The 22,160-nt window shown below is 50.1% G+C and overlaps 1 protein-coding gene across 1 annotated transcript in view; it reads left to right on the forward strand.

Annotated features, from left to right (window-relative positions):
• The first annotated feature begins 15,067 nt into the window (after nt 1–15,067).
• The window catches only part of LOC108316838 (ras and Rab interactor 3-like), a 44,058-nt gene continuing 36,965 nt past the window's right edge, over nt 15,068–22,160 (forward strand). Inside the window, exon 1 of the mRNA XM_037745166.1 lies at nt 15,068–15,405. Within this exon, the coding sequence (XP_037601094.1) occupies nt 15,362–15,405 (44 nt within the window). The 5' untranslated portion in view covers nt 15,068–15,361. The remainder of the gene's footprint in view (nt 15,406–22,160) is intronic.

The following is a 22,160-nucleotide window of genomic DNA, read 5'->3' on the forward strand; positions in this document are numbered from 1 at the left end:
CTCCTTCTCTTCATCATTTCTCCATCTCCTCACCTGGCTTCTCCTCCACCTGCTCCTTATACAAAAGTGTTTCCCTGCATTCCAACCTGGAGCCTCTTTCTTCTGCCCAGTGGTTCTCCATCCTGGCTGTCCACTGGAGTCATCTCTGGACTTGAAAACAGACACAGAAACATTTGTTGACTTCCAGTTGCCTCAGTGGGCCATTTCAGACCTTTGGTAACCGTCCCATGTTTCCAACATCCTCACCCATGAATGTCTCTTCTCCCTCTTTATCCTGCATGACATTGTGCCTGTCCTCGTGCTACTCCCTCTGTTTGAAACAGCTTCCCCACTCCTCTGTCCTCCAAGGAAAGCCCATACTTCCTTCAAGGCCTTCCCAGACCCCCAGGCCAGAATAAATCACCTGCTTATGGTTTTTATTCTTTTGTTTCTAAGCTTGCTTCTATTTTTATTTGGTAATCATTCATTTGGAATGTTCTTGAACAAACTCAATCTGAAATATTCTCACCTGTGGCCCCCACCAAACATGGGTGCCAATCTGGGGATGTCTAAACTCATCTCCCAGACTGGCCTTTGCAACCCAGAAACGGCACAAAGTTACTTTTTCACTCATTGATTCATTCAACAAACATGTACCGAAGGCCTACGCAGTACCAAGTGCTGGCTGCAGAGATGAAGCTAAGTGTCCCCCAATTCTGGGAGGAGGTGAACTCACGGGGCTGGAAGTGCCCAGAGAAGGGGCACCCAACCATCTCAGTCATCAAAGAAGACATGGGCACAAGCTGAGGCTTAAAGAATGAAGGGTGTCAAGGGTGATGAAGGGGAGTCGTGTACACAGTCATACATTTAAATCACACCAAAGATTTTGTGATTTAAAAGAAGGCAATGAATAACCAGGAAAAAGTACAATATAGAGATAATGAAAGAATTCCAAGTAGCTCAAACTGGAAACCTCATGGGGGCTATGGTAGGCTGAGTAGTGTGCCCCAGAGATGTCCACATCCTAATCCTCAGAAGCTGCGACTATGTTTTTTTACATGGCAAAAAGGAATTTGCAGGTGTGATTAAGTGATGGAGGTTGAGATAGGGAGATAATTTTGGATTAGATGGATGGGCTCAAGGTAATCACACTGTGCTCGTAAAAGGTGGTCAGGAGGGTCAGAGAGAGGAGATGAGCTGATGGAAGCAGAGGTCAGAATAATATGGGGGCCATGAGCCAAGGAATGCAGGCAGCTTCTAGAAACCAGGAAAGGCAGGAAATGGATTCTCCCCAAGTCCAGAAGGAAAGCACCTTGATTGGGGAACCCATTTTTGAATTTTTGACCTTCCGAACTGTAAGATTATCAATGTGTGATGTTTTAAGCCACAAATTGACGGTGATTGTTGGATCAGCCACAGGACACAGCACAGGGCCCAGGAGTGAGAACGGGAAGAAGACGGAGACGCAGGTAGGGGTGCGTCTGAGAGCCGGAGGACCTTGGGGCAGGCAGTGGGGCACCGCTGAAGGCGGCTTCCCAGAGCAGTGGCTGCTTTGGATTCCAGTTTCTGAAGAGCCACCCGATTCAGTGTAGAGAATGGCTGGGATGGCGGAATCGTGACAAGACCAGAATAACAGCCATCAACCACGAGCCAGAAGCCCAGAAATGAGGTGAGGCCCTTTGCGGAGAGGAGAGGTCACCTCAGGGCAGATGTTCAGTGTTTGCAGGGTGACTTGTGAGTGCACGTGGAGGTGCCGTCACCTCGGGATTTGGGAACTGATTATTGGGAGAAGCGGGAGAGAGGAAGAGAGGAAACCTCCCAGCTCTCTGACAGGAGCAGGTTTGGGGCATGGGAGATGATGAGCTCCATTTGGAATTGTGGCAGCCAAATCCTCTGGGATTTGGGCTGCATGATTTGGCCTCTCAGAGACCCTCGTCCATCCTCTGCAAAACTAGGATGGAGAAACTCCTGCAAAAGGTTGTTGAGCCCATTATATGAGGTCACGCATCCCTGTCGCCAGGCCTGGCGCTTCCAACTTAGCTAACACCTTTGCATGGCCACCATGATGCAGGCAGAACACAGACACCATGCAACAAAGAGGAACTGCTCCCTCCAGCGCTTCCACTCTTGTTCCCTTGCTGCCTTCTCTCCAGAAGCTGGTCTCCCTGGGGCGAAGGAGGGCATGATCCGGACCTCTTAAAGTTTGAACACGGGGCTTGGGTGTGGAGAGAATTCTGGAGCCTGGTTAGTGCCACAAGCCTGGGTGCCTGGGAGGAAGTTTTCTCCTGCAATGTGGGAGACGGCCACTCACCTCGAAGCTTGGCCCTGGGGCTTGGGGATGGAAGAGGAGATGGAACACGAGGCTTTCAAACTGCCTTCTCCAGGATTTCAGCTGTGGCAAGAAGAATGTGGGAGGAAAGCTGTGGGAAGCAAAGGGGGCCCAAAGCTCTTTCCACGCTCCCCCTTAGGCCTCTGGAAGAAGCGCTGTGTGTGCTGGTCAAAGCCACCGGGGCTGGCCCGCAGTGTCCAAGGGAGGGCAGCATGGTCAGGCATGCAGGGAGCCAACTCCATGTGCAGGACACGGGGGACATGTGGTGGGGCTGCTGACCTGTAAGCAGGGGCCGACTTGGGCCTTCTGGGCCAGAGACCTGGATGTGGCAGAGGGGTCTGTAGGTCCCGTGAGTTGCTGGAGGCTGAGCTGCCACAGTGCAGTCCCTGGGCTGTGACCAAGCTGGGACTGAACTTCCTATGTCCCCAGAAACCCCTCAGGCTGGGGCAAACTAAAATAGTCACCCCAGGCCAGGGCCGGCTTCTCGGATATGTGACCCACGCAGCTGCACATAGCTTGTGCTTAGAGGGGGCCCACACTTAGCAGCTCCCTGCACCAGGCTTAGTGCTCTGCTGTTGCAGTCTGTAATTCTTGAAATCTGTATTATTTTTTTCAGCAAGGAGGTGAGTGTTTGAATTTTGCACTGGGTCCCAGAACTTTCGTAGTACATGTTCCCATAGGCCAAGGTCACCTCTGAGGACCACACCCTGTATCTGCAGTGTCTGTCCACAAGACCCTTGGGAGGTGGGGACACTGAGTCTCCCTGTCTGGTCCTCAACATCACCTTGTCCAAGGCTTCACTAATGGCAGCTGAATTGAACCCAAACTTCCCCAAACACACCTCTTGGCACCTCTGTCATGGGCAGGGCACCAGGCAGAAGGCACTGAAGAGCCCACCGAACTAGACATCTGTTCTCTTTTTTTTTTTTTTTTTTTTTTTTGAGGTAGAGTCTCACTCTGTTGCCCAGGCTAGAGCGCAGTGGTGCAATCTTGGCTCACTGCAACCTCCTGCTTCCCGGGTTCAGGCAATTCTGCTGCCTCAGCCTCCTGAGTAGCTGAGATTACAGGCATGCACCACCACACCCAGCTAACTTTTGTATTTTTAGTAGAGACAGGGTTTCACTATGTTGGTCAGCCTAGTCTCGAACTCCCAACCTCGTGATCTGCCAGCCTTGGCCTCCCAAAGTGCTGAGATTACAGGCATGAGCCACCTCACTCAGGCCTGTTCTACTCTTGTAAAAATCAATAAAGAAAAAAAAAATAAATAAAGAGAAACTGACATGTGTCATGACCTTACAGACACTTTCCATATAACCCTCACAAGCAGCGGTGGGGTAGGTACACCTCTACCCATCTTCCAGAAGAGAAAACGGGCCCAGAGAAGGTAAGAAGAAACTTGCCTAAGGTCACACAGCCAGCAACAGTGGGGCTGAGACAGGAACCTGGGCTGTGTGGTTCCAAAGAAGCCAAAGCTTCCATCCCTCCCTGCTCCCACCCTCCGCCCCCGGCACCCAGCCAACCTCAACAGCTCTTTAAGGAAGCGAGTCCCCATTTGAGAATGTTCTTACACCTGCAGTCCCAGAAGCCTCCTGCTGAGTGCACACCTGTCTGCAGACTCTTGCCTAAGATGACAGCAGAGGCCCAGGCTGGGACTGTGGCTGAGAAGACCAGCGTGGGATCAGATTTCCCCTCAAACGGACTGGCTTGTTGCCACACCATGATTTCAAATGAACCACCCTGGTTTATTACACTGAAGGACACTAGAGAACACCACATTTGATTTTCAGAGGAAGTGAATATCCCCAGAAGGGAGAAGTGAGACAGAAATAAATCATATCCTTACCCCCAAGTAGTTATGGAACATCTTTTTTGCTCAGCAAACTATACAACGAAGCGTCAGATGCGTCCCGGTCCTTGAAGCAAAAGACGAGGAGGACTAGCAATGATTGGTGATTGCAGCACCTCTCAGTGGCGGGCACTTAAGCTTGCCTAGGCAGAACAGGCATACCTCGGAGGCATTGCAGGCTCGTTGGAGGTTCAGTTCCAGGCCACTTCAACAGAGGGAATATCACAATAAAGCAACTCATCTGTATTTTTTTGGTTCCCCAGTACATATAAAAGTTGTATTTAGCTGGGCACAATGGCCTAAGCCTATAATCCCAGCACTTTGGGAGGGTGAGGCAGGTGGATCACCTGAGGTTGGGAGTTTGAGACCAGCCTGACCAACATGGAGAAACCTCATCTCTACTAAAAATACAAAATTAGCCAGCTGTGGTGGTGCATGCCTGTCATCCCAGCTACTTGGGAGGCCGAGGCAGGAGAATTGTTTGAACTCAGGAGGCGGAGGTTGTAGTGAGCTGAGATCACGCCACTGTACTCCAGCCTGGGCAACAAGAGCAAAACTCCCTCTCAAGAAAAAAAGTTATACTATATTGTCATCTATTAAGCATGCAACAGCTTTATATCTACTATAAAAAAACCAATGTGGCTACCTTAATTAAAATATGCTGTATTGCTAAAACATGCTGATGATCATCTGAGCCTTTTTGCTAGTGGAGGGCCTTGCCTTGATGTTGATGGCTGCTGACAGGTCAGGGTGGTGGTTGCTAAAGTTCAGAATGGCTATGGTGATTTCCTAAAATGAGAGAATAAATTTTGCTGCATCGAAGGACTCTTCCTTTCGTGAAAGATTTCTCTGTAGCATGCAATGCTGTTTGATAGCATTTTACCCACTGTAGAACTTGCATCATAATTGGAGTCCATTCTCTCAAACCCAGCTGCTGTTTTATCAACTAAGTTTATGGAATATTCTAAATCTTTTGTTGTCATTCAACAATGTTCACAGTGTCTTCACCAGGAGCAGATTCTATCTCAAGAAACCACTTTCTTTGCTCACCCATAAGAAGCAACTCCTCATCCATTCGTTTTATGAGGTTGCAGCAATTCGGTCACATCCTCAGGATGCCCATGCAATTCTAGTTCTCTTTCTGTTCACACCACCTCTGCGATGACTTCCTCCACTGAAGTCCTGAACCCCTCAAAGTCAACTGTGAGGGTTGGAATCAACTTCTCTCACATTCCTGTTAGTATTGATATTTTGACCTTCTCCCATGAATCACAAGTGTTCTTAGTGGCATCTAGAATGGTGAATCCTTTCCAGAAGATTTTCAATTTACTCTGCCCAGATCCATCAGAGGAATCAATATATGTGGCAGCAATAGCTTTAGGAAATGTATTTCATAAATTATAAGATTTGAAAGTCTAAATTACTCCTTGGTCCATGGACCACAGAGTGAATGTTGGTGTTAGCAGACATGAAAACAACGTTAATCTCCTTGTACATCTTCATCAGAGCTCATAGGTGATCAGGTGCATTGTCAATGAGCAGTAATATTTTGAGAAGAATCTCTTTTCTCTGCAGTAGGTCTTAACAGTGGGCCAAAGTGTTCAGTAAATCAGATGGGCGGTTTACTGTAAACCAGTAAACAGATGTGCTGTTATTCAAGCCTTGTTATTTCATTTCTAGAAATAATGAAATGTTATTTCATTTATAGGCAGAATTGATTTAGTGTAGAGAGCCAGAGTAGCCCACCCCCTCTGAGGGGATCAGCAACAAGGCTGCTGTGAACTTTGGGTGAACTCCAGAGAAATGAAACCATAATAAGAGGATGTGTATATCTCAGAGAAGAGCAGAAGGATGGAGAGAGATAACCAGCTTTCGCTGACCTTGCTGTAAGATAGTTGTTAGCTGAAGTATGTTAACTGAAATATGAGAATTATAACCACTGGCTGTTCTAAGTAACTGCACCCTCCCTCTGCTGTGTGCCCTATGAACATATAAAATAAAGTACTCCAAGACAGGTTGGGTCTGGAGAAACTGACATCCTCATTTTCCTGGACCGTCTGGCCCCGCTTTCTCTATGTTAGGCTTGTCTTTGTGTTTTTCTTTATCCCCCACCACTCCCTCTTAGGTCTTTGAAAGCTTGTGCAGCGTGGGATGCAGCATGTGCCAGAATTTAGCATAATTCTTAAGAGCCTGAGGATTTTCAAAATGGTAAATGAGAATTGCCTTCAACTTAAATTCACCACTTGCATTAGCCCTTAGCAAGAGAATCAGCCTGTCCTCTGAAGTTTTGAAACCAGGCATTGACTTCTCCTCTCTAGCTATGAAAGACTTAGATGGCATCTTCTTCTACTAGAAAGTGTTGTGTTTCAACTGAAAATCTGTTGTTTAGCGTAGCCACCTTCCTCAGTGATCTTAGCTAGATCTTCTGGATAACTTGCTGCAACTTCCATATCAGCACATGCTACTTCACCTTGTACTTTATTTTTTATTTTTATTTTTTAAATACCCCTTAATGATCTGCACACCTTGGGCTTTTATGTTACAGAGATGACTTCTTTCCTTATACCTCACGAACTAACCCCTGCTAGCTTCAAACTTCTCTTCTGCAGCTTTCTCATCTCTCTCAGGCTTCAGAGAATTGAAGAGAGTTAAGACCTTGCTCTGGACTAGGTTTTGGCTGAAGTGATGTCATGGCTGGTTTGATCTTCTGTCCAGGCCACTCAAACATTCTCCAGCTCAACATTAAGGATGTTTTGCTTTCTTATCATTCGTGTGTGCCCTGAAGTAGCACTTTAATTTCCTTCAAGAACTTTTCCTTTGCATTCACAACTGGACTAACCATTTGGTCAAAGAGGCCTAGCTTTTGATCTGTCTTGGCTTTCAACATGCCTTTCTCACTAAGCTTAATCATTTCTAGCTTTTGATGCAAAGTAAGGGAGAGATATGTGACCCTTCCTTTCCCTTGAACAGTTGCAGGCTTCCATTGCAAGAGAGAGACCACTGCAGGGTTATTAACTGGCCTAATTTCAATATTATTGTGTCTCAGGGAATAGGGAGTTCTGAGGAGAGAGTAACGGAGGAGTCTGGTTGGTGGACCAGTCAGAACACCACATTTATTAAGTTCACTGCCTTAAATGTGTGCAGTTCATGGCACCCCAAATACAATTACAACAGAAACATCAAAGATCACGGATTAGAGATTACCATAACAGATATGGTAATGGTGACAAAGATTTTAACATTGTGAGAATTACCAGCATGTGACACAGAGACATGAAGTGAGCACATGCTTTTGGAAAAGTGGCTCTGATTGACTTGACACAGGGTTGCCACAAAACTTCAACCTATAGAAAATGCAGTATCCTCCAAGTATTGTAAAATGCACAGTAAATCAAGGTAGGCCTGTGGTTCTTTCCCTCATCACTATCTTGAGAGGTAAGAGGGGTCTTGCTTCTAGACCCTTCTGTATACCATCTCCTCCCACTAGGATGCCCTTCCCTAATTTCTACCTGTTGAAATCCTATTCCAGAAAACTCCAAAGAACAGTGGTTTAAACAGGATAGGGCTCTATTTCTCCCTCTTGTAGAAGACGAGGATGCTCAGAATAGGGCTGGTATGGCACTCCATGGTGCCAGAGACCCAGACTCCTTCTGTATTGTTGCTCTGCATTTCTTAGCATGTAGCCTCTGCCTCATAGCCCAGAATAGCTGCCTGACCTCATCTTGACTGCAACCTCATGAGAGAGCCTGAGCCAGACCAACCAGTTGAACTGCACCTGAGTTCTTGACCCACAGAAACCAGGTAAGATTTTTAAAATGCTCATTGTTATTTAAAACTGTTAAGTTAGGGGGTAATTTCTTATGCATCAAGGTGTAACTAATACTGTGTACACAGGTTTTTCCCCATTTATTCAGTATCCTGAGCCTCCATCCAAGGCATATGTAAATTAATCAGACATGGTTAATGATTACCTTTCATAACACAAGTTTCATAACACAAGAAATCACATCTGTGTTCTTGCCCTTGGTGTCCTCCCCAAACCTTGGTGCACAGTAGGAGTGTAGTGCTTGGCATATAGTAGGAGCTCTGCTTCCCAGAAGAAAGCCCCAGCCTCCTGGCTTGCCTTCTGGTAGATGAGCCAACTTAAAGATGATGAGTTGCTAATGATTAATCATCTGGCCTCTGGTCAAAAATGTGACTTTCGGGCTGGGTGCAGTGGTTCACACCTGTAATCCCAGCACTTTGAGAGACCAAGGTGGGCAGATTGCTTGAGGGCAGGAATTCAAGACTGGTTTCTCCAAGGAGAAACCCCATCTCTACTAAAAATACAGAAATTACTCAGGCGTGCTGCCATATGCCTGTAATTCCAGCTTCTGGGGAGTGGGGTTGGGGGGTGCTGAGGCATGAGAATTGCTTGAATCTGGGAGTCAAAGGTTGCAGTGAGCTGAGACTGCGACAGGGCACTCTAACCTGGACGACAGAGGGAGACACTGTCTCAAAAAAAAAAGGTGACTTTGTTTTCCAGAGGTCAGTGTTTCAAAGTCCATTTTCATTCTCTCCTTGCAAGCGCTGCCATGGAGAGGAACATGGTAACCAAGCAAGGGAAGGTTTTCCCGAGCCAGCTGCCTTCCCACTGCCCACAGCCAGTGCTTGAAGGGCTGAGGCCTTCAAGGCCCACTCAATGGCCACCTCCTCCCTCCTTCAGGCCTCCCTGACTGTCCTTCACAGAATGGGAGGAGCAAAGAAACCCATGAAATATGACTCCCTTATGCCAAACCTTTATGAACCATATTATCAGAGCAACTTAAATTATCTCTATAACTTGTGGCCTTGTTTCTTTAAATAATAAAATATGTAATACTCTTTACTATAAATTCCACGTAGCCAACTGTTTTTCACAGAACGCTTTCACTGATTTTTGCCAAACTCTTGTATCTCTAACCAACCTATGGTTGCAATTGATGAACAGCATGAATGTTGTAAATGAAGACATTTTTGTTGATACTAATTGGATTCAACCGAAGTGAAACAATGAAGACGTAAGTCAGAATTTCACTCATTCATCAACAACGCAAATGACTTCACTGCAGAATAAGACAGTAGGTTTTGAAAACTGGAAGGAAATGTTCTTAGTTTTTTATGCTTTTCACAACATAATGGCTAAAGACATGAAATACTTTTAAAACCAGCCTCTTTGAAGTATAATTGACACATGATAATTGTTCAAGTTTAAAGTGTACATTCTGCTAAGTCTGGATCTAAGTACAGACCCATAAAACCACCACCATGATCAAGATAATGAACATATCAGTCAGCGCCAAAAGTTTCCCTATGCACGGTGGTCTTGATTTTTTTTTTTAAATAATTTTTGCGTGAATGCAGGGGGCAATGTTCTATTCTAATGCCAATATCCATTTATTTCTTCCTTCCCAATAGAATCTTAATTTTGATCAGGTTTCAACTCCTCTGCAGTATGATCTGAGAAGGTTACTCCTACCCCAGGACCAGGCATAGATCCTAATTAACCTAAGCCAGTCAGTGCATGACAATTCTCTCAGTGACTATGGCAGGGATGTGACCTGCATTGACCAATCACACTATGCGGAATTTTATTCCATGCTTAGGAGAGAGGCCTTTCCTGATTTTCTACAGGATGGACCCAGGGAACATGATCCCCATTGTCACTGAAAATTATCTTGGAACCACAGGAGAACTGGCCTTGGGATGAAGTCAACACTGAAGAGATCAGAATAGAAAGAGGGACTAAATCAATCACTGAGTGATTGATGGAAACATTAAGTCTCTGATGGTTTTGCACCTGGAGCCTGCCTATAGCAGGCAGCTGTATAGACAGCTTCTATGGGGGCCGCCAAATATTCCCGCCTCCCAGTCTTCAGGCCTTTGATAAAGCCCCTTCCCTTGAGTGTGGGCAACACCTGTGACTTGCTCCTAATCAATAGAACTGGGATTTTATGTCCGTGATAAGGTTATATAGCCTGAGACTTGCATGTTGCACTCTCTTTTTTGCCTTCTCATGAATCAAGTGGTCACACGGAGATTTCCACATAGCAAGAAGGTGAGAGTGGCCTCAAGACAGTAGCTGGCAAGGAAGTGAGGCCCTCAGTCCAGCAGCCCTAAGGAACTGAATCCTTCCAACAGCCGTGTGAGTTTGGAAGCAGGTCATTCCACAGCTGAGCATTTAGAAGAGACCCCAGCCCTTGCCAGCAACTTGATTGCAGTCCTGTGAGACAGCCTGAAGCAGTGGCACACATCAACATGTGCCAAGTCTCCTAACTTACAGAGACTTGTGAGATAATAAATGTGTGTTAAGGCATAAAAGTTGTGGGTGCCATGGTTCACGCCTGTAATCCTAGCACTTTTGGAGGCCAAGGCAAGAGGATTACTTGAGTCAGGAGTTAGAGACCAGCCTGGCCAACATGGCGAAACTCCATCTCTACTTAGAAAATACTGTACAAACCATTAGCTGGGTGTGGTGGCACACGCCTGTAGTCCTAGATACTTGGGAGGCCAAGGCAGGAGAATCGCTTGGACTCAGGAGGTGGAGGTTGCAGTGAGCCAAGATCGCACCACTGCACTTTAACCTAGGCAACAGAGTGAGATTCTGTCTCAAAAAAAGTGTGTTATTGTAAGCTGCGCTAGTTGGGGTTAATCTGTTACACAGCAATAGATAATGAATACACTGCCCTATCTCTAGTCTTTAAGTTAAATGAGGTAATCCATTTCCTATGTACTCAATCCACTTAGAGTTAGGGTTTTCTGTCACTTAACACCCAAGAGCATCTTCCTATGGCATATTTCATCCCACTAGCATCTAAGCTGCTCAAGGACAGGACTTCATGACCTCCCAATGCCTCAGTGGTGTCTGTAACTTTGTAGACTGTATGAATTAAGAACATTCTTGGCCCTGATTTTAGCTCCCTTCTGACATCACAATCTGGCAACAATCAGAATAAGAATGAAACAAAACTCGGAAATGGAGAGGCCTTTGTCTTTGGTTACAAGTCATTTTTATTTAGCCAGCAAGAGTTTATTACTGTTTACAGAGCCCTCTACTTGATACTGGAGGGAAGTGAGAAAATGCTAAAAGGAAGATGTATTCCCTGCTCCCAAGGAGCTTGCACCCACGCTAAGGACAATTGAAGTATGAGAGCCCTACAGTGTCTAGCAATGTGTAACACGTGCAGGTTAATAGGGCGCTTCAGTTAGGAGCAGACAGGCTTCTCGGGCAGATCATGGAGTCAGATGAGCAAATGCAGCTGGTTGTCTGGGCAGGGAGAGAAGTTCCCTGAGAAAGAACTTGGAAACCTCTGCCCCCAGTGATGGGTGGGGCTAACCAAGGAGAAATGGGATGCCAGGACACCAGGCAAGGAGCTTCCCCAGTAACACAGTTTGGGGGCTGCTTAGAAAGCTTTTTGTCTCCTCAGCAACTTAGTACCTTCTCTCTCTGAGTTTGCTCACCCCTTACAGATAAGATGGGTCCATGAGATTACCCCTCCTGAGAATCAGGAATGTGACATGCTGGTTAGTTTCTATGTAGCTGTGATGGAGATATGTATTCTTGGCGTTGCAGGATAGTCTCCCAGCAGAGGAGGGAAAGAGGACCGGGACCTGCAGAGGGGGGATAATGAGGCAGAATCTCAGACAGCCATGCTGAAGGAGGTCTGTATGGTCCCATGGGAGTCACCCCCAGCATGGGTCACCTCCCTTCCAGACCTGGGGGAATCCCTGACCACCCATGGGGATTTACAAGACACATCTACGCCTGTGTCAGATTCACCTTCCTGCCACACACAGTCTCAGAACAGGCAGAGGTAAGAGATCTGGGCAGATGCCAGGCCAGCCCCCATGGGGTTACCTGGTTCTCAGAAGTGCTTCCTTAGCCAGTACAATGTTTAGAAATTGGGGCCAGGCACGGTGGCGTGATGGCTCATGTCTGTAATCCCAGCACTTTGGGAGGCAGGGGTGGGTGGATCACCTGAGGTCGGGAGTTCGAGACCACCTGGCCAACATAATGTAACCCCCTCTCTACTAAAAATACAAAAATTAGCTGGGCATGGTGGCAGGTGCCTGTAATTCCAGCTACTTGGGAGGCTGAGGTAGGAGAATCACTTGAACCCGGGAGGCAGAGTTTGCAGTGAGCTGAGGTGGTGCCACTGTACTCCAGCCTGAGCATCAGAGTAAAACTCCGTCTCAAAAAAAATTTTAAAAAGTTTAGAAATCAGAAACTTTCCTATTAAAAAATCCAGATTATCAGCATGTTTAAAATTGTAAGGGCTTGTGTGCTCAGGCCCTCCTTCCTGTTGCACAGCTGTTGGTGAGAACAGAGAAGAGGCTGTCCCTTTTGCCAGAGCCTAGTTCCCAGCTGATCCCAACCCTACCCCGTCGGTGCAATTTTGTTCCCATCTGGCCCTGAAGACGCTAATTGATTCTGCAATAACAGACCTTGTCTCTGTTTGTCTCTTTTAAAGATTTCTCCAAATCTTTGAAATGGGGGGAATGGACATGTGGAACCTCATTGGAAGCTAGAAGAAGATGGAACCCCGGCAAGATGAGCTGCTTTCTGATAATCTACATTTGCAAAACAAAATATCCCCAACAGCAACCATTTTATTGGTCAGAAATTCAGAGTACAAGGACTTGGGAACGAAAAGAGTACCCAGGAAGAGAGCGGAGGGCAAGCTTAGCCAAGGTGCACCATGGGCCACAACCAAAAGGGGCCGCCCAGATTCCTGGAATCCTGATGGTCTCCTCTATGGTCATCTGTCAGCCACAGGGTCATGGTGGGGCCCTTTCTGGTGTCCACCTGAGGAACTTTGGCTTCTCAGAGCAGGTGAGCCTTGGGGCTAGGCCCATGGAAGCCAGGCTTTGAGAGACTTCTCCTGTGCTTCTCAGCAGTGGCCCAAAAAGCTGAAAGAAACCTTTCAGATCAGCCTGGGAAGGGCTGAGGGACTGTTCTAGGTGCAGTAGTTACATAAGACCACTTCCCTGGGGCCCAGGGAGGCCTGGGAGTGACCCACAGACTTGTTTTAGAAACAACTAAGGAATCAAAATGGGGTCCTGGAGTCAGGGGCCTTCTTGTCCATCTCATTTGTACTCACTGTGTTTATAGATGAGCCTTTGGGGGAAGACTTGTTCAAGGCCACCCAGCCAGGAGGTGCTGGGGTTGGAGTTGAACATGGGTCTGTCCTCAAAGCCCAAGTTTTCAAATAGGGCTTTGAAACCCTTGGAAACGTGTTACAGCCCTGTTGAGGGAGATGGTGGAGAAGATGACTCACTCCCATCCAGGGAGGAAACAGCTTAGCCTCTCTGGAGGAGAGGAAAAATCAGTGGGGGATGGTTATGACCTAACTAGGGGAACCTGTAGGAATCTGGGCAGAGGGGGAGGGGTGTGAGATGGAGCAGTCAGGGTGGCCTCCTGGAGGCTGTACTTTTTCCCCCTTTAAAAAAACTTAACAGCTTTGTTAAGGTATAATTCATATACTGTACAATTCACCCACTTATAGCATACAGTTCAATGGTTTTTACTGTAGCCAGAGTTGTGCAACCATCACTACAATCAATTTTAGAACATTTTCATCACCCCAAAAAGAAACCCCGTAACTCTTAGCAGTCATTCCTCATTTTCTTCTCTTCCCTCAGACTCTGACAGCCACTAGTGTACTTTCTGTCTCTGGACTTGCCTATACTGGACATTTCATATAAGGGGAATGTGCCTTGTGACTAGCTTCTTTCATTGAGCATAATGTTTTTGAGGTTTGTGCACGGTGTAGCATGTGTCAGTATTTCATTCCTTTTCATGGCCTAATAATATTCCACTGTATGGATATACCACATTGTGTTTATCCGTTTCTCAACTGACCACATTAGATTGTTTCCACCTTTTGGCTATTATGAACAATACTACTATGAACACTCATGTGTAAGTTTTTGAGTGAACATATTTTCATTTCTCTTGGCTATATAACTAGGAATGCAATTACTGGGTCATATGCTTAATTTGATGTTTAAATTTTTGAGGAACTGCCAGACTCTTTCCCAAAGTGGCTGCACCATTTTACATCCCATGGGGAAGGCTGAACTATTCATGTATGCTTAGATGTGTATTCTTTTTCTAACTTCTGGCAGGCTGAATTGGTGGAAACCAGGAAAGATGGGGGAGGAGGGTGTGAGGAGAGAGCAGCAGGGCAGAGAAGCCTGGGGATCCTTTCACCAGAGCCCTGGGCTGAGTCCTGGTCTGGTCCCCACTTGCTGTGTGGCCTTGAGCAAATCTCCTCCACTCCATAGCCCTCAGTTTCCTTGTCTCTAAAATGAAGGTATTGGACGTAGACGATTTTGCCCCTGGGGGACACTTATGATGGATAAAGACTGGACTCAGGAGGCATTTTTGAGCACCCAGGCACTTAGAAGAGAGGCTTCCTGGCCCCACCTACGGTTGCCTTTGTGTAAGCTGCCCTGCGTTCTCCAGCTGCAGTAGCTGGCACAGGTGAATTAGATGGATGAACAGTCCACCTTGTTGAGGAGTGATCTCCTTGTTATAGGAAGCATCCAAGAGGGGGCGGCGTGGACATCTGTCAGGAATGTGGAGGAGGCGCCCTGGCTCTGGTCTGAGGCTGCCTTTGAACGATTTCGAGGCTCCCTGGGACAAGGCCTTGGCTCCGTGTGGGACGAACTCCGAACTTCTAGCCAGCTCTTGGCCTCCCCACCTGCCGGCCCGCGGTCGGCGTCTTCCTTCCCCCGCGTCCCCACGCCAAGTGGAAGACTTTTCTCTAAGTTTCTCTCTCCGAAGCCCGGCTGGCCGCCTGCGCTCCAGCCCCAGCCCGCGGAGGCGGCACCCTGAGGTCGGGCGCCCGCGCGGCGCCTCGGCCCCGGCAACCCCCGCCCCCAGGCCCGGCCCCGGGGGCGCGGCCGCCCAGGCTTCCGTGTGCCCCAGGGGGGCTCCGGGCCGCGAGCCTCTGCCGAATGGCTTTTGACAAAAAATCCTTGACCACCAAGGCCAGCCTCTTCCTGAAAGCCCTGCTCGCTCCGATACAGGAAGTAGAAGGGAGCGAGCGCCCTAGAGCGCGGCGGCTGCGGCCCGGGCCCTTCCCGAGGGCCAGCGCCACGAACATGCGGGCGCCCGGGACTCCGCGTTCCGCACCGCCAGGCGCCTGAGCTCCTCCGTTCCCCGTCCCGGAGCTGCCGGCGGCATGATGCGACGCGCCGGGGCGCCCGCGCGCGGGGACCCCACCGGGTAAGTCCGGGCGGCTGCCCCCTCCTCCCTCTCTGTCCCCACAGCCCCGTCCTGGCCTCCCCACTAACTCCATTTCTTGTCCCCGAGAGTCCTCCGGGCGCGGGACCTCGGGGGTGTCGGGCTGAGACGGGATCCTCACCCCGAGGCCAGACCCCGGTTCTGCGGGGCAGGGGGCGGCCCTGGTGACTCCGCTGGACCCGACGACTTGACTAAACTTCTAAGGCCAGGCGTTTCCCTGGGAACCCAGTGCACCCTTAAGCTGCTGGCGGGCGGGTTGCAAGGGAGTGCGCCTCTACCTGTCAGAGCCAGGGCTGTCCGCGTGTACACGGCCCCCTCTCCGGCTCCTGTCCCGCCTGAACTTTGCAAACTAAACGCGCGGTCCCGACCCCGCCAGCCTGCTGCACCCGCCGCTGCGCGAGTCCCAGCGCGCCCTCAAGCTCTGGGGCCCCGCCGGACGTGGGGTCCGAGACCTAGACCCCTGCAGATTTGGGTGCCCGCGGCCCAACAGCTGACCAGCCCTCCTGGAGCGAGTGTCCACTGGGACCTTTTCTCCCGCCCCTCTGTCTTGGCCGTAGACGGCGACCTTCGGACCGGCCTTGGCCGAGCCTGGTGCTTGGCTAGGATCCAGGGCGCACCGGCTGCGCGCGGGCTGTGGGATCCCAGGGGAGAAGGCACAGTGTGGAATGCGTGACGCCGAACGGTTTGGGAACTGACTTGGAGAGGAGTCCCTGGTGACTAAGTCCCCGCTCCGCCTCCGCCGCCTGGTCGCCCCTGGCCCCATCCCGCTAGCTCGGGCATTGCTCGGGGCTGGGCTCTGGGAGAAGGTCCTCTCGCCCCGCCGAGCTCAGAGGGCGCCCTGGGAAGCTTCAGGTGTTGTGGAGACGCCAGGTCGGAGGCGGATTCCCAGGGAAAGCCTATCAGAACCTTTCTGAGTGCCCAGGAGCGCATCTGGGGAGGCCATTCCCAGCTTTTTGGTTTAAAAGTCCCGGGCCTACTTCCCTGACGGACGCCCTGCCGCTCCCTGGCCTGGGGTGGGACCTCATCTCCCAGGCCATCAGTTCTCTGCTCTGTGAAACGGGAGAGTTGGGCCGATCTTGTGCAGTCCTGAGCTGGCGGGCCGCTGGAGGTGACTGACTCCCACTCAGCTGGGAGGGTCTGGGAGGGGGCCTTAAGCTCATCTACATCTGAACATCTCCGTTCTTCTCCCTCCCTCTTGCCAGCCCGGAAATTTTGCATGCTGGTTTCTTTCTCTTGAAAGCAACCTCTGCAAAGACAAATGCCATGCGGTGGGAGGAACTGAGAATTCCTTGGGGAAGAGCCCCCCATCCCCACGCCCACTTGCAAGTATCTGCTACACCCAAGACTGCAGGGTGGAGCCAGAGAGGAGTTTCTCAGGGAGGAAGGGGAGGTGAGGGGCCAGGGCCCTGACCTTGCCAACTTCTCATTTTCCCCAGGGATAACCTTGGCTGGCCACTTCCTCTTGCCTTTCTTGGTTCATTACTGGGTCAGTTATTTAAACTCTCTGTATGTCAGCTCACTTATCAATAAAATGATGATAAATAATAGTAACTACCCCTTAGAGTTGCTTTGAGGACTAAATGCACAGAAAGAGTTGAACACATTCACCTGCAGAGTAAACCCTTAATCATAATTGTCACCATTATTATCATTTGTTGGGTATGATTCCTCCATTTGTCAACTGCGTAACCTTAGACAAGTGACCCAGCCCCTGCTTCCCCTGTAAAATGGGGGTACTAGCCATACACACCACATAGAATTGTTTGGTGGATTGGCTGAGTTCAAAGCTAAGCAGCGGCCCCCAGGCAGCTTAGGGGAAATGCATCAGTTCAGGCCTGCTTAGAACTGTGCTCGGTACATTCTAGAGCTATGTGAATATTGGTTTGTTGCTAAAAAACATGGCTTTGTTTTAGAGGACCTTTTGGGTTGGAAGGGCTCCAAAGGGTAGAGGATTTCCTGATGGATTGGAGGGAGTGAAGAGTGGAGGGTGACTCTGGTGGCGCTCTGTCTGCCCAGGGATCAGTACTTCAGGGACAGATGCCCAGCTGTACAGAGTCTGGGGAGAATGGATTCTTAGAGTCCACTCAGGCCAGTAGCTTTCAGGGGGTGGGGAGAGACCTGGTGGGCACCCCCATGTGACCCCACCATGGTGAGTAAACCAGTAACATTTTAACAGCTTTGTTAAAGCTATGCTAAAGGTCTGCTTAAGATTTCATTTGAAAAAGGATTCCACTCTTGGAAAAATGTGGCCATTACTGACCTAATCGATCCCCTAATTTAACAATGAGGAACCAGAGACCCAGAAAGGGGAACTGCCTTCCCCAGTATTGTGGGAGGCGAAGGTGGAACTCAGGTCTCCTGAGCGTTGGGTCTGATCTAATACAAGAGTCCTGCTGGAGTCTTGGAGAGGAGCCCTTTAACCACTCCAGGGTGAGATAGGGGGCTTTTCTGGATGGGGCCCACCCAGAGCAGGGCCAGTGATGGATTCAGGGTGTGAGCTCGAAGCTCCAGCTCTGCCCCTTGACCTGGGCTTCCTGGATTCAAGGAGCTAATGTTCCCCGGAGGTCCTGGCTGGCACTTAGCTAGGGACCTAGCCCTTTACAGATCCTAACAGAGGCCCTGGTGCACAGGCAGCAAAGGATCACCTCACCAGCTCAAGCCTGCACTCCTGGGCCCCCCAAGAGGCCCCAGTACATCCTCTGAGAAGCAGCTGGGAGTGCAAGGGGCTGGGGGTGCAGGGTCCTCTTGGGATGAAGGAGTCACAGCACATTTCCCCCTGAGGCCCTCCTCATCTCCTCTGCCCCCTTGGTGCCTCTCTGTCCTAGTCCTGGGTCCCTGATCCATGATTTTCACTGAAGCAGCAAGTGTGAAAAGCTTAAAATGCCACAAGGCACCCACATTTTAATCCAGGAGATCCAGAAATCAAAACTGGAGACCAGGAATTGGTCTCAGCTGGAAGCAGAGAGACAGGCATGATATTTGAAGGAGGACACCCAGACCCCTCACCATCCCCTTAGGCCTCCCTGGAGCTCCATTTTGAAAACAGGAGTCTGAGGTGGTCTGGGTGCCTCCCAGACCCTGGCCAGAGCAGAGGCAGGGGAAGAATGGGTGACAGATGGCCACAAAGTCTGCCTCTGTGGACTGCCCCCCACCCCCGCCCCGGAAGATTCCACATGTCATGGTAAGACATGGCAAGCTGTGTCATCTACGCGGTGATGAGTCAGCACAGTTGGGTGGGCAGCAAGGAAGAAGGGAGGCTGCTCGGAGGAGTGGGGGTGCCTGAGCAAAGGCTTGGGAGGTGAGAAAGTGTGGCGGAGGGGCTTGTGGGGCGGAGTGCACCCTTCTAAACCCAGAAATACGTGACACGCTTTGCATTACTAGTGACTGCTATCAGATAACTGGTTCAGAAAACGGAAGATGAATTTCAGCTGGGGAGAGATTGACAGGAAGGGCAAAAGTATAAAGATGGCTGCCCACAGAACCCCGCCCTTGGGGCCTGGGTCATCTAGGGGATTGGGGGGAAATCTATGTGTTCAGAAACAGCCTTAACGTGGGGGAAATGACCCCCAAGGCCCCTTAACTTCCTGTTGGCCCCCAGCGATCTGACCTCTTTAGGGAGCAACCTTTAGAAGGGAGTGGGGGGCCATGAGTTATCATCTTGTTCCTGGGTAGTTGGTTGGCGCTGCTCTGATGGCCAACTCCAGAATGTCCTGTTGACACAACTATTGCCCTGACTCAGCATTTATTCTGAGAACTAGGAAGTTGAACTTCTCCTCACCCCCGAAAGTGTCTGAAACATGGATGTTTTCTCCCAAGATTGGAGCTAACGATGAAAATCACAACTTTAATGACTTTTCCAAACTATGGATCTCCCTAACGAGTCCTTCTGATGGTTTAGTTCTTGCTAATCGAGCTAGAGGGACCCTCAGGCTGGGCAGGGAAAGTGATGTGTCCCCCACAGCCCCCTAATTGCCCTCAGGTGACATACTGTCCTATTGAAAAGGTCCCTCGAGAAAGCCCTGTCCTCCGTACTCCAGCCCAGCCCTGCTTGAAGCCATGCACGGCTTCACTTTTTCTGTCCTCTCCGACGTGCAGAACTTGTCTGTGGTCTCGTGCCTTTGCCCATGAGGTTCCTTCTGCCCTTTTTACAGGGCTCACCTCCTCCATGAAGTCTTCCATCTGTGCCAGCTCACAGGGATTCCTTTTTGAATGTTCATAGCATGTTTTCACATGAACTGCTTGTTTGCCTAGCCATTTGAAAGAAGCCAAAACCTCTTTAATATCATGTCTTCCTACTTCACTTACAAACTACTGAAGAAAGGGGTCAGATCTTTTAGTTCCATATCCCTGTGTCCTGCACACACTTGGCACTCAGTAAGTGCTTAAGGCCAATGATACATGGATTGAAGGCTGCACAGTCTTTTCTTTTGTGTCCCTGGAACCCCTGAATTTCTGGAGGTGTTTACAAGGTGGCCCAGAACACAGGGTGGGGCTTAGTAGGGAGAGGCCCGGGGCTCGCGGGCAAGGAGCCCACCTCCATTCTGCAGTAGCTGGTGACCCCCACCACAGGCTACACAGCCCTCTCTAAGTTTGGAAAGAGGAGGCCACCCAGGCAATTGAGTAGGGGCCCTGCTTGGCCCCGCCCCTAATTTTATCCTCCCCAGCTGTGCTCCTGATACTTGCCAGGGAGAAAGGGTGGGGGAAGGATAGGCCAGCTCTGGATCATGAAGAGATACTGTGTCTCCAGCCGGGAGAATGAGAATAGCTGCGTGTACAGACTTGGGTGAGTCCTGGGGCGTCAGTGGGTCCCAAATGCAGGTCTCTGGACCACTGAGAAACTAGGAAATTAAGGGTGGTATGTGCGTGTGTGTGTGTGTGTGTGTGTGCATCAGCCAAGGCTGCCATTGTGTCTTTTCCCAGGCAGAAATGTCCTTTGCTGATTTGGAAGTGGCACAGGGACTTGCATGTTGAAGGTCATCAGTAGGGCTAGAGAGTTTGGGGTCTGCCTCCTCTAGTATTTTAGGATTTTTTCTAGGAAGCCACTCCCTTCTCGCTGAGCCTCATTTTCCCATCTGAGATAAGAGCTCCGTGTTCTCGTGATCCCTGCTCGCTCTGACAGTCAGTGGCTCCCCGAGTTACCAGCTAGCAGGCAGCGGAAGCTGGCGTCCTAGAGTAATATCAGCATTCCGGGGATCCAAGTGCCCACTGGAGCTGAAGCAGCCCATGGAACAGTCTAGAACATGCCGGCACTTTCACAAGAAACAAAGACTCACCAAGGAGACTTCTGGGTCATTATCCTGACCAAGCACCTGGAAGGAAATGGTTATTTTTCTTTTTGTTATTGCTGTGGTTTTATTTTGAAAAAAAACTAGCTGTGCAAAAAGTACATTTGGTTTGCGGCAGGGTCCATGGCTTCTTGCTAAGTGGACGGTGAGCTGGGCCGGTTTCTCAAGTGAGGAGCCCTGGTGTGGTGGGAGTCGCCTCCGGAGGGAGGATGTGCTCTTGGGGTGGAGCCTGCCTTGCATTGGCTGTGGGAGCTGTGGAGGTGCTGAGGAGATTGCAGGCAGCTGGGGGTTGGGGGTCTGGTGTTGACAAGTCATCTGTGAAGCCTGCCCCGTCAGGGTTGGGGTCTGAGGGGCAGCCCTACCAAGGGAGGATGAGACAGGTGCCCAGGCTGAGGGAGAGAGCTCTCTGCCAGGCCTCGGGTCCCTGCCCAGGGCTGCCTAGAGATGGCCAGCATGTCCCTGTGCAGGTGGGGGCAGCAGTGATGCTGTGCGCCTCCCTCCCCCACACAGTGTGGTCTGTGAAGCCAGCCCCTCCCTCCTGCCAACTTGGCCTTGATGGAGAGGAGAGGGGTGAGGGGTACAGAGGAGGCCTGCCCTCAGCCTGGCATCCACAGGGCAATGGGAGGGCCTTTCTGTGTGGTGTCAGCCTTTATAGAAGAGTCTGGAAGCCACCATGTCCTCCCCTCTCACTCTCCTGCCAGCACGGCGTCTTTGCGGCCTTGGCACATCTCCTCTCCATGGGGGTAGGGGTTGAAGGGGCTGCCTTCAAAGCAGAAACAGCGCTGATGGTCAGAAGCTTTGAACATGGCCGCAGAACCCCCCGCCCCAACTTGACCTCAGTAATACCCAGGTGATGCCCCTACCTCAACCAGTACACGTTTGATGGAATGAACGGGCCTGCAGTGAAATGTCGGTTCGCTTTTTAGCAGAGACGGCCTTGGCGGTGGTTGTGGTCAGGCCTGTTATCTGTGTGTGAAGTGGCGGCACACATTCAGGCCACGTCCTGTAGGGTAATGGCACCTGCACCCGCCCTCTGGGACAGAGAGAGCCGCAGAGCCTGGCTCAACACACTGGCCTGGAGCCATGGGGAAAAGAGGATTCCGGTACAGGGAGATGGGAGTGGGGCCTTTGAGCCCATCCTTGAGGGGTCACCCTAGGGGGGTTCTTTTAGAGGATACTCCCCTGTGGAGGTGGCCCCATTTTCCACTGACTCTGGGATCTTCATCAAAGCCGAGAACTTTTTATTCCCTAGTTAAGAGATGCCAAACACCACCCTACCTCCCAACTGACGTTCAACATGGGGTGTCAGGGACTGATGTGAGAGCTGGAGAGGGGGTGGACAGAGGGCACCCCAACGGTAGCAGAGAAGCCTGCACCTCCTCCAAGGTTTCCCAGAACTAAATTGCTCTGTGGGTCAATAAGTGAAGTGTGCTTCTTCACCCACCTCCACGG

This window comes from Cebus imitator, unplaced genomic scaffold, assembly GCF_001604975.1.
Source record: "Cebus imitator isolate Cc_AM_T3 unplaced genomic scaffold, Cebus_imitator-1.0 Scaffold193, whole genome shotgun sequence".
NCBI lineage: Eukaryota > Metazoa > Chordata > Mammalia > Primates > Cebidae > Cebus > Cebus imitator.